Genomic DNA, 19,449 nt, shown 5'->3' on the forward strand with positions numbered 1-19,449 from the left:
TCATGGCCCCACACTTCAGTGTTATCCATAATTTACATATTTTTAGGGGTTCGCGAACAAAGTTATTTCGAAATTATAATTGTTAAATTAATTTATTTTATGTCAGTGGTGAGATAGAATGATATCAAGTTAGAAAGAATAAGGTGTGATATTCAAAAATAAATTTTATTCTGTTTAGTTGAAAGTATAAGTTTATCACATGTTTTTTTTTAGGTAACTAACGTTTTTATTAATCACCTGTGAAAGCATTACAAAATAGTTGTCCAACTCAGTCATCTTAGTCTATCCAGCAACCACATTACACCTCTAACTCAATGCATTACAATATCTCCTTTTTACAATAACCATGTTTATATAAGGGGCATAACTCTTGGGGTAGCTCTAACATTGCAAATATAAGCTACTCTTCTTACAATCTGATCAGGCTCTATAGCTTTTCGTTCAAACACCCTTTGATTTCTTTCATTCCAAAGTGCATAAACTTCTATTTTTTATCAAACAAAGTATAATTTTAATTTCAAATGTAATTTTGACATATCTCACCTAATCCTACTGAGGTTGGATTTTTAATATTTTTTAAATTGCAAACCAACCTCTAGAGATTGATTTTTGCGGGGAAAAAACTATTTTTTTTAAAGAAAAGGATCTCGAGAGGTCGATTTGCATTTTCTCAATCTTTTTTATGTTGAATCGTCAACTATTAAAGGTCAGGTTTTTAAAATAATTGATTGTAAGACTCGATCCAAACTCAAGATCCAATCTAACCATAATGCAGGACTCGAGACCTAACCCTGATCTTGATCCAAAACTCGATTTTTGACCTCGACTCAATCGTGACTTGAGATTTGATATTTTGGGACCCAACACTAGATTTTTTATCCTAACCTGGGACCCCAAGCTCCAATTTTGACTCGGAATCTAAGACTTGAGACTTAAGATGCGATCCCCGACCCTTACTTGGGATTCGAGCATAAACTTGATCCTTACTAGAGAATTGAGAACTAAGCCTATCTTGTAACTCGAGATCTAATCCTGACCTTGATCCGAGACTTGATTTCAACCCAACCCTAAATCGAGACTAGAGATTCAAAAACTTGAGACCAAATATTGCGATCCGAGCTCAACCCACAAAAAAATAATTAAAGTGAATCTACTAAATTCAAATTAATGTAAATCTTAAATATGGGCCAGAATTGCATTGGTGTTGAGCTAAGTAGTATTAGAGATTGTTTCGTAGAGTGTATTAGTAGTACCTTGTTTGATATATTTTTCAGCCAATGTAAGTATTAGTTATACACTCTATTGTGTATCTAAGTGTGTATTACTAATATATGAAAATTCATGGTTTTAGTAATGCATGGAGTTTTATCCTTCGGGGTGTCCCAGTGGTTTGAGTTTGGGACTTCCATGTTGGAGGTCTCAACTTCGAAAGCAAGAGGTTTGCCTTCTGGGTCAAGCTCATCGCATCGGGCTTGCCTAGTGCGGGTTACTTCTCTTATGTAATTTATGAGCTATTGCATAAGAGCGGGGGGTTTACAAAGAGTAGCGATTGCGGATTTTCCTCGTCATAAAAAAAAAAACAAAGTAATGCGGGAAGTTTTAATACATGTATTAGCATGATTAAATACTTAATTGTCCCTCAAAAGTCAAAACATTGTTTACATCTTCCACTATGTTTGTGGGGTCTCTTTGTAAATAAATATATTTGAAAAAAATTATACAATGCATGTTATCTTATTTTTAATATTCCAAATCAAATAATGCAGAAGAAATAACTTTTGCATAATTAATGCAAACACTTTTACAAGCATTACTAATACAAACATTATCAGCACAATCTATTTAATATTATTCTTATATATCCTACCAAATAAGTCATAATGTCATTTAGTTTTACTCATCGACATTAGTTGACGAGAAACTTAAATCAAACTTTGTTTTGAGGAAACAAATATCAAAGATTGACCAAGAATTAAGGAACAAAGCATTCAGAGTTTGTGAAGCCTTCTATAAGGAATGTAAATCTATTTACCAAGAATAACCAAGTACCAAGATATTTTATTGAAGCAACAAATGCCAAAAATTAAATGGAGATAATTTTTTTTTAAAAAAAAAAACAACGAAATCAAGCACCAAGAATCTACTTGCAAACGAAGCAAAGAATTTGTTACTACTCCCATCGTACAACAATATTGGTCCATTATACTATTTTGGAATGTCCAACAATACTTGTTCGCTTTATGAAATTAATGGATAATTTTACATTTACTTCTTAATTTACCTTTATCATTAATTATAATCATTTCTCTATTACATTTTCAAGATATTGTATTTATTACTCCCTTCGTTCCTTTTTATATGTCACATTTTTAATTTGCAGTTGCATTAAGAAATTAAGTAACTTTACCCTTCTACCCTTATTTAGTGTTTTCTTAAGTCAACTTTATAATAAATGATAAATATGTTATATTTCAAAAATTAAATGCATTTGGACAACTATTTAAATTTTTTAGTTTATTTTTGGAGCCAAAAATTTTCACCAATTGATCCAAAAAATTTAAAAATTAAATTTTTCCCACTTCAATTTCCCTATATATTTTGTGTAAAAATGTTTTAAATTGTTTGCTGATATTTCTTTTTCAAAATTAGATTTTTTAGAATAGTGAATGGAAAAAAAAGTTAATGTATGAAGTACTCCAATGAATATTAATTACTTATAGATTTCCTAGGTTAGTCAAAGTATATATTTTCAAGAATAATTAACTACTCTATCAATGATAAAATTGGAAGAATATGGTAATTTATGTATTGATTTTATAAAATGACAAATATTATGGTCCAACTATTTATAGAAAGGAATAATATATAAAAAGAAACAGAGAGAGTATATTCAAAGAGCGATATAGTAAAATTACTCTTCTATTTATAGTTTTTTAAGAAGTGTGCAAAGTCAATAATAGACAAATATTATTAGACAGAGGAAGTATATAGTCGTAGAAAATACACTCAACTCTGTACAAGAACAAATTCAAAGAACAAGAAGAGAACACTTTCACAGTTCAAAGGTACTTGACTCGGATATCACTTATAAAATATGCTATATTGGATCGAGTTAAAATCAACCTAATACAAAATTATCTTACACCTAACTTATACCAAGTCCATTGGAGCCCGATCAAATTCGAATTCACATTGATCCCACATTGAGGGGTAAAGCGCTCCATAACAAAGGCAACTCCGTACACATGAACTCGAACCCGAGATGAAGGATAATATATTTAGCACTAGCTAAGGCTTAATAACTAACAAACAAACACCAAATACATCACAAAGATCACTTGTTGACTGCTCCATACACATCCAAGCCAAACTCTTTTCAATCAGTCAAGTTTCTAATGTGTCTTAACATTACCAATTTACATAAGACCATCATGCAACATGGCACTCTGAAGTGAGGGGACCAAAAAACCACTCCTCAGCTTCATCCATGGATAAATTACAATTAGGCGAAATTAGAATTTCTTAAGCTCCTCTGTACTGTTAAATTTCTTTTACTTTTATCATCTCAAAGTAGGCACCACACCGCCACGGTCATTACTCTTAGTCGATGATCATCTAGCAGCCACGGTATGATCAGTCCTGGGACTGGCATCAAGGAGTTGATGAAGCTTTGCTCCAGAGGTACTATCATGAACTTCACCGTCTTCGTTGGTTCTATTGAATGAACCATTGTTGTTGTTGACTCTTGCTAGTAGGTCTGCTGTGCTAACAGGCTTCAGCCTTTTATCATCAATCATACCTAAAGTTACCTCTTTTGCTTGTCCTTGCTTGTTTTTCAGTCTCTCCTGCATAATCAAGACCATACTCGGTAAAGCCCAAACAACGATAATACATAAGACTATATAACCGAGAGACAAATTCATACCATTAAAGCAGCATTTTCAACCTTTAGTTTCTCAGAGTTTTCGGTGAATTTGTTTATTTCTAATCTGAGTGCCAAATTTTCAGAGGTTAAAGATTGAACCTGCACTGCCAATTCTTCAGCTTCCGCCTGGAGGGAGGAGGGGGGAAAAGAAAGTTCTAAGTATCAGAAATAATATGTACAAACAGTAAATTAAATATACTCCATATATTAAGATTAAATCAGCATTGAAATATTCATAATGTGCACATTTCCACCTTACCTGTTTTCTCAACCTTGATCTCCTTGCAGATTCTCGATTAGACTGCTTCCTCTTCTCCCGCTTCAGCTCACGTTCATTCTGAATATATAGATGCATTTGACAATTAGAAACTTAGATTTTACATAATAAACAGAGCTCTCGTCAAGTTCATACACTAAAACAGACATTGCAGACACCCATCGTCACGTCAAAATAAGCAAAAGCAAAGTTCACCTGATACATGCACATACCTGTAACCAGACTTCGCCTGGCACTGCAGGACTGATTCGTGAAGTTGGACTAGATTTTACTAGTGGAGTAGTAGTCAGGATAGGAGAAAATGCTGTTCCCGCTAATTTTTCTGCTATATTACCAGGATTAACAGCTACACCAGTTCCCTTCTCTGAGTCCCCATTTACTTCCCTAGTACGTTGTGGACTGCACAGTCTTTGACTTTTTCTGTCACCAGCTGCAATAGATTTTGAAAAGATAAAATCAGGTAAACTACTTTCACGCTCGGCATTTCTCACTTTTGTATACCCTCCAATAAATGCATCATCTAGTAATAATGTTGAAGCAATCAAGTGTACCAAGTTTGAGAAACGGATACTTCTAACCATTATAGTGCCCAGAAATCAGAATGACAAATACCTTACTCATTTAATGACGGGAAAAAGAAAGGCAAATCATCTAGTCCAACTCTTTTACCAGTAATATAGCCATATATTTCAATAATAATAGAGAAATTTTGACAAAAGAACCAGGAGTAGATTGAGTATGGACGGCTCTAATGTACCCAATTCGAGCATTTCGTTTAAAGGTTAAAGCTGCAATATCACAAGCTTCAAGAGTGTTTTTATCTATTAAGCAAGGCATAATACATAAACAGACACTCAAACTTGACCTCAACTGGCAAGTAAGCACTCCAACTTTGAGAGTGCACATTTGGACACTTCAACTTGGTCCCAATTGACAACTGAACACTCCAACTCGTCCCCATCATGGACACCCGATGCTGACATGGCGCATAAACTTTGGAGGTGTCTCGATGATCATTTCATAAGTTGGACTGTTCAACTAACACAGTGGAGACGAGTTGAGGTGTCTACATGTGCTTACTCAAAGTTGGAGTGTTTAATTGCTAGCTAAGGCAAAGTTAAAGTGTCTATTATGTATCATGCCATTAAGCAATTAACACAAGTTCTTTTGTTGCATGTACCTGACACCACCCTCAAAAGTCTTAAGCTCATGACGTTACAACACTTGACGGTTGACACTAACGTCAACAAATATGGAAGCGGAAACGAGAATTGACTTAAAGCAAGAACCCTTGAAGTTCATCTGGAGAACTGCAGAGTTCACAAATATGCAAATCCTATAACTATTGAAATTTGAATAGGAAGTGAGAAACAGACCAAACTCTTACAGTTATTAGGAGTTGCCTCGCGGCTTCTTTTCTTCCTGTGCTCACCCACCTAGAGCATGAGGAGAAAGTATGAGCAACAATAACCCTCTTACCAAATACAAATAAAGAAAAAATAAAAAAATTGAGACAAATGGATTTAAAGATCTCGGATCACACCTCTGCTGTGTGTATGTTACTTCCGTCACTTGAGCCTTCAGTTTGCCCACTGTCATGGCATGAAACTAACAATCAGTCAATACTCAATATCTTTAACAGGATTAAAAGTGGTCTCCAGACGTAAGGACCACTAATTGCAGATATTCTACTCCCTCCGTTTCAATTTGTTTGTCTTACTTCCTATTTGAGTCTGTTTCAAATGGAATGTTATTTAATATCAACTTTCCACATAGAATATTTTAAGACAACAAGATTAAAAGATATTTTGGTACATTGTACATATATTTAGTTTGCAACCACAAGATAAAGTCTTGTTTACTTTCTTAAACTCCGTGTCAAGTCAAAACCAGACAAACAAATTGAAATGAAGGGAGTATCTACAACTGAGTCGCATATGGTTCTTAAACAACTGAATATGATCCCAAGCATGAACTGGTTTCACACGAACCTCTGAGAAGGTCCATGGTCAGTGCCATCACCATTGTCAACACTGCAATTTCCTATTGACATTCCAAGTCCATTAAACCCTTTTGACTGACTCGTCAAGCCTTGATCAGAGTTCCCCGAAGACTTAGCAGAAGCATCCATACTCAAAGAAGCAGTATTCTACACAATGTAGAGTGATTTAGCTTCAATCCCACCATTAGGTACTAGTATACTACGTTGAGCTTAAAAGGAACATAATCTGTCAGTCTCGGGCATTTTCCAGAAGCAAATAAGTTTATAAACACTGAAAGAAGTCAAAGAACTAAAAGTAACATATACCATGGTTTGGCTAACAGCAGGAGATGATGTCATTCCATGCGCCTGAGGACGAGACACCTGAAATCAGAAAAAAGAATAATCTGTAAATGGGCCTGTTCGTATGTTTCAGCCACAACTTTTGTCTCTAGAGTCATATATTATAGTAACTCTACATAAATCTACAGTCATATGCTTTGCTATCCGTTGTTTATTACGTTTAGGTGAATGTACTATTTTGTTGTTTGGTACTTTATGGTCTTTACTGCTTTCCTATTAGTTGTCATTTTTTCTTCACTGTCGTTTTTCCTTTTCATTACTACTTTGTTTTTCTTCACTTGAGCCGAGGATCTTTTGGAAATAACCTCTCGACCTCTACGAAGACCTGTGTACACTCTACCCTCCACAGACCCCACTTTGTTGAACTTGTAAAGGTGGATCAAGTTTTAATATGACTACCCTCTATCAATGATCACCGTTAGCTTGAGCCAATCCGTAAATATTCAACTGAATTTATAATAAAAATGACCCTCTCCATCGTACTAAGAAACACAACAAATACACCATTTTCTTACCAACAGCTGAGCAGTAGACTCATAAATCCTAATGAAGTAGATACTGGAAATCATTGTTTGGCCAATTGAAGGGCATAATTCCTAAATCGGTTAACTGCTTGCTTTTCACACACCATTTATTGTTAACATAGTTATAACCTTCACTTTTTCCTCCGAAGTTACTTTTCTCAGTTCCTTTAAGAAATTGGTGGACCTAGCTCGTTAAAGTTGTTGATCAATGCCCTATAATCTAAACTAAATTTGATGGCCTAGCAAACTGTGAACAAAACTAGTTAGCAGAGGTCAGTCTCTCTGGCGTTTCCTCGCGTAAAGGACTACTTTCGCATCGGCTCTCTCTCGTTAGGTAATAACCAAGGCGAAAGCTGCTCACAGGGTTCAGTTAAGATGAAAGCCACCAGCATTGGTTCTGCTGTTTCCAGTGGCTTATTCTGATATTACATGTAGAGAACTTTAGAAAGCACAATTACCAGAAAGCACTCATGATTTCAGAAAAGAAAAAAGAACGGAGATACTAGAATGGGGACTCACAATAGGAACTCCAGGGTGCGGATAAACACCACCATGTGCATAGACTCCTGCATATGGTGTGCCATAAGGTGGCATCATAGGCTAAAAAAGGAGAATTCTAGTTAGAACTCATGTCGGCGAAGCCGGATAAACTATTACCTAGCACTTCAATTAAACAACTTGCAAGAATTTAAAAGAAAGATTCAGCCTGGAAAGTACCGGTAGCGGGCCCCACATGTAAGGATGAGGAGCACGACCAGGTGCAACAGCAGAATTAACATATGGAGGTACAGCTACTCGATGACCATAATATGCCTGAAGATTTAGCAATTTACATAAAAATGTCAATAATCACTAGACCTATGGTAATAGTATCTAACAGCATATCAGAAAATAATTAACCTGCATCGCAGCCCAATCAGGATACACATGAAAATTGCTTTGGTCCTGTCAATACACGAAGGCATTTACCAGGATGAACTTCAAAGAAGGGATTAAGACTAAAAGAGAAAACAAACATAGAGGACATTAAAAAGATACGAGTGACAGATACTCTGAAGCATATAGAACAATACCAAACACTCTACACAAACTAAACAATACACAATTCTGTATTTGCTTACTGGTGCAGTCGAAAATGATTTCTCAGGCGTAGAAGACTTCCCATCCTCAATATTTCCCATGTGTCAGAAAGCAACTAGACACTCGACTAATTCACTGCTGAGATGATTATTTCCTTTCGGAGGTACTAACAATATCACAACTTGTTTGGGACTTGGGCATAGTTGTTGTTGGAGGTACACTAACCAAGATTATTATGCCAACTGCATAAAACAAAGCCCTGTCAAACAATGAGCAACAACAAAACCATCCAAAGCTGAGAAGCAAATAAGTTTTATCCATCCTAAATATTCCAGTAAAAAGCATAACACATTAAATAGATAATATTTAGCTAAAGAATCTCAATTACTCCAAATGGTAAATTTATACTATGTAAAGTCTTTAAAGCTAGCCACTTTATGAAATAGTTTCTATAGCCCAAACTTTTAAGGGGTCGTTTGGTAGAGTTTGTTACAAAATATAATGCATGCATTAACTTTGTATATTACAAGTACCTTATTCAATACACTTTTTCAATCTACGTATAACTAACACTCTACACTTGGTAGTTATATATGCTACAAATACCTAATACATAAAAATCCATAATATTGCAATGCAAAGGGTTTTAATGTATGCATTAGCATGATTAAAGACACAATTGCCCTTCAAAACATTTTCCACCTCCTTTACACCATACTTGTACATGGTACTTTTTTAAACAAGTTATTCTTTATTAGAAATTATGTAATGCATATTATTTCTAATACACCAAATCAAATACGGCATAAAAAATAATCATAATACAACTAATGCAAGCATAACTAATACCAACATTACTAATATAGCATATTCAGGATTATTCTTATACACCCTACCAAATGACACCTAAATTTTAACACAGAATTTAACTGATTGCATCCATCCCTGTCAGTATAGTTCTTACTGTTATATTTTTCAAACCTTCAAGAAATTAATTATGTATCATCACCCCCAGCCATTCTCTCTTGATGCCACTGTCCTTTCAAAATTAACTCATTTTCTTACAGGGGCATAATCGTCCATTCATAGTCCTCACACAAGTAAAGAGACAAACTTCACAAAAAAAATTGAGCCTATAGAATTACATAGGATGAAATGACAATCTAGTCCTCCTCAACCCACCTAAATTACCACTAGAAAATATCAATATTCAAACAAAGGAAGAATAAAACATAACAATTTTTCTTAATTTCTAAGCATAATTATAAGAACAGAACTATCCTTAAACTATTGAAAATGGTATAAAATTACCCTCCATCAACCTATTAGCTCTGAAATACCCTGACGTCTATGGAACCTTTAGGTAGAAGTCAGGGTATTTCATTTCAGAGCTAATAGGTTGACAGAGGGTAATTTTGTACCATTTCCAATAGTTCAAGTATTTTAGGTCCCCAAAAGCTCAATAACTCAAATCTCTTATTTTTCAACAGAGATCAAACTTAAATTCAGCTTCATAATCCAAAACTTTTCACGAAAACCATAAATCGAAATTTGAACATACCTTAAATTGAGATTTAATTGATGGAATTTTGCAGTTTTTGTCTCAAACTTTCTGCATTTTGTATCTACTTTCTCTTTTTCTAGATAGAATAATAAAATATGGAGTACATATTATATAAAAGAAAATAGCAGAGATAAGAAGAGAGAGAGAGAGACAGTAGAAAGAGAAAGAGACTGATTTGTTGAAGACGAAGAAAGAAAGAGATGGAGATCCACGTCACCAAACACGTGTACGTATCTAAAATCAGCTTATTCGCTGAGTGGTTGAGCTGGCGTTTTTGAAATTCGTGTATTTTATATTTTAAATAAATTAACTACATCACTTTTTATCTCTGACGTGTCATTTGCCTACATGATTTACGCGTCTCTGGCGTCGCGTCCAGTTTTATTGGCCAATTAATTAATTACTCCGCCTATTTTTATTTGTCCATTTCACATAATAAAAAGATAATTTTATTATATCACCTCTATTTATTATAAATCTAGTATTTAGTACTCTCTCCGTCTTAATTTATGTGGATTTTGAGATTTAAATAAGTTTATCTTTGATAGCAAGTTTTTCATATATCTTTTGAATTTTTTGAATCGTCAATTATTGTGACATATAGTACTTTTTATGTAGTTTAAAAATATATAGATTTTATTTCAAAAATTTCATGCGCAAATTTTCAGTCAAATTTAAATTGTTTGACTATCAAAAAATGAAAAATATCATTTAAATTGTGACCAAAAAAATAAAAAATAAATAAATGAAAATCATCTCTTTATTTTTTAAACTAAAATTGAAGAGGTGATCTGTTTTTGTGTCTGACTCTGACGTGGTCTGTTTTCCGCAAATTACTTAAAACATATTGAAAATTTAAGCAGATTGGATAATTTATTTCAAATCCGCCAATTATGCATTTGATTTGAAATGGAAATAAAAAGTGTAGACGTAAATATCTGACCAATATGGGTTGCGATGTAATAGTAGACTGCTTCATCCTTAATCAGAAGTCTTGAATTTGAATTTTGTATATGAAAAAAATCTTGTTCAAAACGCTATGTTCAACTAAAATCCTACTGCTGGGGATTCGATTTTAGTTCGAGATCCATTGTGAACTCTGAGTAAAAAATCAATAAATATCTGCAAAAGTAGTGGAATACACCTGCAGGTCATTTCATGCTACAACTAATCTGCATGGTCCATTAGATTAGGTTAGTAACAAATTTTAAAATTATCCTATAATTCATTTAGACACCTCAATTAAAGTTAGTATCTATTAGACACTTTAATATTAACAAATATATATCTATTAGACACAAAATAACAATCAATACATAAAACCCTGTGCGTGTAACTCACACTCCGTAGTTTAAAATAGTTACGAATAAAGTTATGACACCTGACCCATCGCCTATTGCCCAATCTAACTATAAAAATATATTTTTATAATTTTGAAAGATAAAAAAAATAAGTACTGTTTTCAACCCTAAATAATTCAACCCCACCTACTAAAACTTTGCCCGTTCTTCTTCTTCTTTAGGCACTCGCCGTTCTCGATTCCTTTGGCAGATTACTTTTTGTTTTTTCTTCTTATTATTCCTATAAATTATGAGGATTAAATCTATTCGTGAATAATTTGTAGCTTAGCAAAATGATTTTTGAGATGCCTGTGAAAAATAAATCAATGTGAATCATTTTGAAATTAACAACGATAAGAAATCGAAATACTCAAATTAATTCTATGAAATTTTAAGATATCATTGTCAATAAGCTTAATTAACTTATATTTTAATTTGTGTGGTGATGTCAGTTCAAAGTGGCCAGAAATATAAATGAACAGAGTCCGACTAACTTTCTTAACTTCAATGCTTGAAAATCTTTTTTCTTATTGCAAAATCAAATTAATTAGTAGATTCAAATTATATAAGGAATGAAAATAAATGAAATAACAAAGTTATAAAAAAAAAAAAAAAAAACAGAGAGTGTGGATGAAGAGGACGATGGCTGAAAAAGGGGGTGGGGTTGATTTCTTGGGTTTACCAAGAAATCAATTTTAAATAAAAAAATAATTTTAATTATTTTAATGCCAAATGTCAATAAAACAAAAAAGGGAAAAGGGTTAAAAATGCCCTTAACGTATCCCAAATGGTTCAAAAATGACCTCCTTTCACCTTTTGGTTTAAAAATGCCCTCAACGTTTTTTTTAAGGTTTAAAATTGCCCTTTTTTAACAGTCAGCTGACATGGCAAATGTTGAGTCATTAAATTAGACAAATGGCTTCATCTTATTGGTCCACCTATTTTTTTAAAATCCAGCCCAACGACCCGACCCATCTATGCTACAAAAACTCAAACCCACCTACAAACCCGTTTACACATTAACCTAACATATCCTTGAACTCCATTTTAGCATGATTTTCAGCCTTTTTTTGTAGCAGCCGCCGAGGATGGAGGTTTAGGGTTGCAAATCACAACACCTTCAATTTGTTCTTCAGTTGGCAAAAGGTAATGTTTTGCCCTTTTACATTACAGAGCATCTGAGTATATGTTAAAAATCATGTATTTTGAATCTTTTTATGCTTTGTTTATATTGTGTTAGTTGCAGTGGTCCATGTCCCTCTTTTTTTATTTGTCTCCGTCTTCATTAATTTAGAGTTTTTAACTGCTAGTGGAGGTCCATGTCTTTTCTCGATGATATGCTTTATTTATACATATTATATTTTATATTTTATTACACTGAGTATTGTCTGATATGGGCTCTCTTCTTTTTTTGTTATGTTGCATATTGACTCGATTCAAGAATGGTTGAACATGTTGATCTGATTTTTAATTATGGGGGACAATGGTTCCGAAAACCACAACTGGTATACCATAAAAAATTGATTCACGCATGGAGAGGTTACAAAGTTGACTTGTTGTCTTACATTGATGTATGTTGAGAATTTAAAGAAAAATTAGCTTTTAGTGAAGTACGACAGCTTCTATTTACAGCCCATCTGGTGGTTTCTATGTGATCGAAGGGGATGAAGGCATTAGAACTCTTCAGAATTTATTATCTGACAATTTCAAGGTAGTGAACTTTTTTGCAGTGGATAACTATGAAGAGGAGCTTGGGTTAGTTCCAAACATCATTCATTACCATAAATGTGACAATGTTGTAGAAGTTGGAACAGATTGTGATAGTAGTGAGGAAGAGGAAAATGGTGAAACTGTGTCTAGCGAATACGATAGTGAAGAGTTGGAGAGTTATAAAAAGCAAAAAAAACTTGATATCAATGAAAAGTTAGACAAGTACAAGGATTTGGAGTATGGTATAACCTTTAGCAATCTCAAAGAAGCTAAACAAGTTATAGACTTCTATGTTGTTGCAAATAAGAGGGATATTAGAGTAAAGAAAAGCGACAAAGGTAGAGTTACTTATTGTTGTGTTCTTGATTGTCCCTTTTGATGCTCGATTTACAAGGATGGGAGAGATCAAGGTTTTAAGATCAAGACCTTAAATCAAGAACACACATATTATGAGACTTCTAAGAACATGAGAGCTAAAGCTGGGATTTTATCTCAATATTTTAAGAAGAAAGTTCAGAATAATCCTGCACTAAAGATTAAAGACACGAAGGAGCACTTGGATTCTGTTTTGGATCTTAATGTGAATGAGTCAAAATTGAAGAGAGTAAAGCGACTTGTCTTAGAGAAATTAGATGGTAGTTACGCGGATGATTATAACAAGTTGGAGGCATACACACAAGAATTGAGGATGAGTAATCAAGGAACTGATGTAGTGATCAATTTGTCAAGAGATGCTATGGAAGAAGGTAAAAGAAGATTTTTAAGGCTGTATATATGCTTTCAGGCATTAAAGGAAGGCTGGAAAGGAGGTTTGCGACCTTTTATAGGGCTAGATGGCACCTTTTTAAAAGGAAAAAGTAAGGGAATAATGTTGGTCGCAATGGGACAAGATTCGAGTAACCATTTCTATCCACTTGCTTGAGTCGTAGTATATAAAGAAACTAAAAGAACTTGGAGCTGGTTTCTAGAGCTGCTGAAACATTCTTTGGATTTAAAGTCGGGTGAAAATGTCACTTTTATATCAAATATGCAAAAGGTATCTTTACTTTAAGTTCATTTCATCTTTTCTTAGCTAGTTTTCATGTATATTATTCTGCAACTAATCTGAATTTATGTTTTTTAAGGGTTTATTGAATGTTGTTACTAATGTATGCCCACAAGCAAATCATTGATGGTGTGTTAGGCATGTTGAAGCTAATTGGAGCAAAAATTACAGAAGTAGGGAGTTGAAAAAGCTTCTTTGATGGTGTGCTTGGGGTACATATGAGGAGGAGTTCAAAGATCAGCTGAAAAAAATGGGTGAGTTGAATAAGAAGGCTGCTAAGTCCTTGGTGAGCTATCAACCAGAAAAATGGTGTAGAGCATATTTTGACACCAAATGCAAAAATTTCATGGTTGACAACAACTTCACGAAGTCCTTCAACTCATGGATTGTAGAGGCCAGACAAAAACCAATCATAAAGATGCTTGAAAAAATAAGGGTGAAGGTTAGAAAATCTTACCTTTTGAAATTCCATAATATTTGATATGAACTAGTGTTAGTTCTTTCAGATTTATGTATTAAGCTATTGGAATAAGTTCTAACTTGAAGAGGAAAAAGTGTTTTAAGCTACTGAAAAAGTTTTTAACTTGAGTTATAACAAGTGTTAAAAGTGTTATCATTTTGATTCCAATAGCGTTTATGATAAAAAATTAATCCATTTGATCGCGCTTTTAATCTACTTTAAATCAAACTGCTAGTTTAGAGTAATAATCAGAATTTTAGATATTTGTTTTAAGGTATTTTAAATTTTTGTTTTTTCAGTTTGTGCAACATTAGCTGGTTCATTTTGTTGTTTTTGATTATTGTTGTATAGGTAATGAACATGATAAGGAAGCATGAGACTGAAGTTAAAAGTTGAAAGAATGAGTTTTCACCACATGCAATGCATCTCTTTAATGACTACAGGGTCATTGCCCAACGATGTAAGGTTGAGTTTAATGGGGGCTGTGGATATGAAGTGACCGAGGGTGTGGATAGGCATACAATCAATATAGAACTTAAAAGATGCTCATGCAGAGTATGGTACTTATCTGGAATACCATGTCCTCATGCCATCAAAGCATTTATCCATAAAAAAATGACCCTATTGCTAAAATACACTGGTGATATTCTAAGGAAGCGTATTTGATGGTATATAAGCACAAGATCGAACCTGTTAGAGGTGAAATTTTTTGAAAGATGGAGCCGCACCTTGCCATGGAGCCTCCTACTTTAGCTAAGATTATTGGTAGACCAAAGATGAAGAGAACAAGAAAGAAGGATGAGGCTAAAAATAGGCAGGGGGTTTGGTCAGCTTCGAGAAAAGGAATGCTAATGACTTGTGGTTATTGTGGTGAACCAAATCATAACAGAAGAAAATATCCATTGGTAACAATTGTAACTTCATAAATGTGTTCCCCTTTTGTATCTAACGATTATCATTTAATTTTTTTTTCTTTATGCAGCTCAATGATAAACACAAGGACGTCTTCCAAGATGAAGAAAACTCTCAAGAATCTCATAATGTGCCCTTGACAGAATCAGAAAACACTCAAGAAAGTGTATGTTTCTTCATTCTTGTTCCTGGTTCAAGTCAGATCTCTAGCCAGACCTCTATTGTAGTAGGGCATGATTCAGACCCTACTATATATCCTAAAGTGGTGTCTGAAAGTAATTTTAGACTTCATGAAAGACTGAAGAAGATAAATACTGGGCCAAGAAAGATAACTTTCCAGGGAGATCACGATGGTATATCAATACCGACCAACCTTCCATATTCACCAAAAAAAGTAACTTGGAAAGGGAAAGAAGCAATGACTTCAAACCAGTTACAAGCTACAAGAGAGAGAAAAATTGGCAAACTTAAGCCTATAGGGGGCAAGGGGATGTATGATTTGTTTTGTATTTACTGTCTTAAGTGTTATGTAAGGAGAAAATGAAACAATGACTCCAAACAATTAGTATTTTTGCTAATTTTTGTACTCTTAATGGTTGTTACACAACTATCGTAATGACTCTAAACAACTAGTCCTTTTGCTGATTTTTGTACTCTTTATAGTTGTTAGACAACAATCGTAACGACTCCAAAGTGTCACCTTTCTAATATCAATATTGTTTAATTGTGACAGTTGTAAATTTGGTTTAGTTGTGTGTATTGTTGATTTGGTTTACTTGTCAAAAGTTTATTTTAGTATTATTGTGTTATATGGTTGAAAGTTGCGGAGAACTTAAACAATTAGGCAGTCATCACTTTGTTCTTTGTTCTTTGTTCTCCTTGTAATTCTCCTTTTATGGCTGCTCGGTGATAGAAGGTGCATTAGTCAGCTGATAATACATCACGTAAGCCATATAACGTTGATCAAGACTTTGAGGCTCCATTGGTAATAGTATGATCCAAGAACGAATCTGTCAACATTAGATGAAATCAAGATTTTACCAATGAAACTTCTCCTTCTCTGTCAAAGTTTAAGCTATTATAAAAGCTTGCAATGTAAAGATGAACATTATTCAACAAAACTATACAATCAATCTTTTCACCCCAAAAACATTAGTTTAACAACAGTTTGCCTATTACTCACAGCTCTATCGAATTCTAGCATGAATCATCTTTTTGCATCTTCCTTTGTAGGTTTACATCCATAATGATCTTGTTCTAAATGCTTCAAGAAAATGGAGAGGCTCTTCGACATGGTTGTAACTCATTTCCCTTTTTTGTTCATATTCACCGAAAAGGGTGAAATTTAAGAACATCTCAAGCAATTCATCTCCTTCATCTTTGTCATATCGTAAGCTGATCAAGAGCTTCATTATCGAAAATGAGATTTGATTCTCAAGCAAAAACATACCACGAACTGTTGTTGATAACGCCAACATTTCAGTTTTCTTCTTCTTGATATTTCTCGTATTGCGGCTGCGAACTAATACCCTTGAAAGATTTACTTATGCATAACTTTTCGGTTAATTGCTAGCTTTTTGAATGCACTATTTCTTAGAGTTACTGTATGAATTTTAATCCTAAGAATGAGTTTCAAGATAGTTTCTTGCCAAGCAAATTGAATTCAAGAACTTGCTTACAACAGAACTAAAAAAACTTGCAGAAATTCACGTCATAATCAAGTTTGTAGTGCGCTATGTGCAAAAACATCAACTTGACAAATCTTGATGTAGTTCTTCCATCTTTTTCTTCCTGCAATTAACTAGAGAATGGAGAACATATGAATTGAAGGAGAAGAAAGAAGAGAACTAGAGCTAGTGGAAACAAAAGACCCAAAAACGATCGGGTCAAATTTTTTGAAATGGGTTTCTAGATTAAGTGGGTCATATATTTTGAAATGGGTAAATAAAATCCATGTCACATTTGCCATGTCAGCCGGCTGTTAAAAAAGGGCAATTTTAAACCTTAAAAAAACGTTGAGGGCATTTTTAAACCAAAAGGTGGAAGGAGGGCATTTTTGAACCATTTGGGATACGTTAAGGGCATTTTTAACCCTTTTCCCAACAAAAAAAGGTACAAGTTCTTCAAAAATAAATAAAAGTAAAATGATATATGGAACCTATTCACGTGTCTAATGTCAAGTAAGGTACACTTAAGTTGTTACATCAGTGTTTTGTGTTTAATAGGTACTTCCTCTGTCCCTAATTACTTATCCACTTTTGAATTGACACACCTATTAAGAAAACAATAATTGATGTAGTGAATTTACCACTTTACCCCTATTAATTATAAAATGGATGAATTAAAAACTAATTCTACTATTTTCAAAGTAATTTATTGAGGGTATAATGGGTAAAAAAAATTGTCCTTTCTTGATTTGTCAAAATGGACAAGTAATTAGGGACAATTAAAAAAGAAAATGTGAACAAGTAATTAGCGACAGAGGGAGTATATGTTTTGAGCAATTTAAGTGTTTAATAGATACAAGTCCTAGTAAAGTGTATAAGTGAATTATGCGAACAACTTTAAGGGACCATCGATGACTTTAGCCTAATTACAACAACAACAAACAACATACATATAGGGTAATCATATAAAGTTAAAAAAAAATCATATAAAGTTAAATCTGAAGAGGGTGGTGTATCTATAAATTTATTTTATCCTATAGAGATATAGAGATTGTTATTGATATATTCTTAAATTTTTTATTTTTGATTCGTTCATATATATATATATTGGTGTCATGTATAAAGTAATAATATAAAATTGGCATAAAAGAGGTAATTAAGTGGTGGAATGATTAATAATCATATTTAATTATAAGAATTCACAACTTAAGCGATAAAATGTATACGGTTAATCTAATCGAAGATCAAATATATTTAATCGAATATTATTAAAATTAAAATTTATCAATTGAAGAATTGAATAGGTTATTAAAGTCTCCAGATTGTTAAATACTTCCTTAATATTTCATTCGTTTTATGTTATTTTTTTAGTCGACTCTCAAAGCCTGATATATATTTATATTTAATATTAATTTAGCATAAAAGTACTTATTTATTTTTATCAAAATAATTTATAACTTATTTGAGTTCACAAATTTAAAACTCTTTATTTATCTTTTAAATTTTATAACGAATCAAACATAATCATATAAATTAATATAAAAAAAGGAACATGGGTATGATCGGGGTTTCTCAAAAAATCCCCACAAGAAAATCAGAGTGGGGCCTAAAGCTCGATTAGGATGTAAATATGGATAAACAAAATATTATAATATCTTAAGACGATATATTGATAAATCACATATTTTTTTATAAATAATTTTTCAATTATAAATTTTTAAAGATATATAATTTTATAAAAATCGATTAGATAAGAATAATGATAACTAATTATTATTTAGTTTAATCATTTTACACAATAATCTTTTTACGTCGAACATAACTCCCTTTTTTTCTTTTTATAAATCTCTTTTAACACGCAATTGAGAGGTGGGCCCCTCTTCTAAGCCCATTGTTTTGCTTGTATAAATCCTGATGGGCAAAATGATGTGTTTCACCAATAACTTATCTTCTTTCTTTCCTAATATAAAATTTTCTTCATAATTCAAGCATCTCTACCTAAGTATTATAGAACATAAGATAGTCGGAATTATCACGATACACGTGTGAAATATGTACACTTAACTAAGAAATTTACACCATGTAAGCTTGAGGCATGGTGTAAATTTCTCATTTTTCTCTATGTCCAGATTTTTTAAGGGAAACTAAGCAAATATCCATAAAAGTAAAATAATTACAAGCATATATCCATTTATATTCATACCCCACTAAATAATTATAATATATACCCCCAAATTAATTTCGCTTAACATACTAAATCAATATCATATAGGGATGGGCATAATTATCGAAAAATCAAAATGAACCGAACTAATTCGGTTTTTCGTTCGGTGTTATTTTATTAAAAGATTGATTCTTCGGTTCGATGATAGGTGTAAGGGTCTCTAAACTTCGGTGCACCGAAAAACCAAACTTTTATTAAAAAAATTAAAATTAAAATAATATATATACACACACACACACAGATTTAGTATCAGTTAAGCGAAATTAGTTGGGGGTATATAGTGTAATTATTTAGTGGGGTATGAATGTAAAGATGTATATGCTTGTAATTATTTTGCTTTTATGGGGTATTTACTTAGTTTCTCCTTTATTTTAAGA

General features: G+C 33.0%; 2 protein-coding genes across 3 annotated transcripts; one reads left to right on the forward strand and one right to left on the reverse strand.

Moving 5' to 3' along the window:
• Positions 1–2,966: 2,966 nt before the first annotated feature.
• On the reverse strand, positions 2,967–9,868 carry LOC125867076 (transcriptional activator TAF-1-like). 2 transcript variants are annotated; one of them, XM_049547495.1, is made up of 13 exons: positions 9,712–9,868; positions 8,192–8,392; positions 7,971–8,015; positions 7,788–7,883; positions 7,590–7,670; positions 6,511–6,567; positions 6,194–6,351; positions 5,746–5,794; positions 5,590–5,638; positions 4,415–4,632; positions 4,185–4,262; positions 3,926–4,051; positions 2,967–3,845 (listed from the first exon to the last, which is right to left on the reverse strand). In XM_049547495.1, exons 2-13 carry the CDS (start codon positions 8,249–8,251, stop codon positions 3,612–3,614), a joined length of 1,251 nt encoding a protein of 416 aa, XP_049403452.1. In that variant the 5' UTR covers positions 8,252–8,392; positions 9,712–9,868; the 3' UTR covers positions 2,967–3,611. The 2 variants fall into 2 exon arrangements, with proteins under 2 accessions (XP_049403452.1, XP_049403453.1); XM_049547496.1 differs by having other exon boundaries at positions 8,192–8,409; positions 9,712–9,867.
• Positions 9,869–15,003: 5,135 nt separating this feature from the next.
• On the forward strand, positions 15,004–15,725 carry LOC125867309 (uncharacterized). The gene is made up of 2 exons (XM_049547752.1): positions 15,004–15,174; positions 15,252–15,725. Exons 1-2 carry the CDS (start codon positions 15,004–15,006, stop codon positions 15,723–15,725), a joined length of 645 nt encoding a protein of 214 aa, XP_049403709.1.
• Positions 15,726–19,449: the final 3,724 nt, after the last annotated feature.

Source organism: Solanum stenotomum, chromosome 6 (assembly GCF_019186545.1).
Source record: "Solanum stenotomum isolate F172 chromosome 6, ASM1918654v1, whole genome shotgun sequence".
NCBI classification, from domain to species: Eukaryota; Viridiplantae; Streptophyta; class Magnoliopsida; order Solanales; family Solanaceae; genus Solanum; species Solanum stenotomum.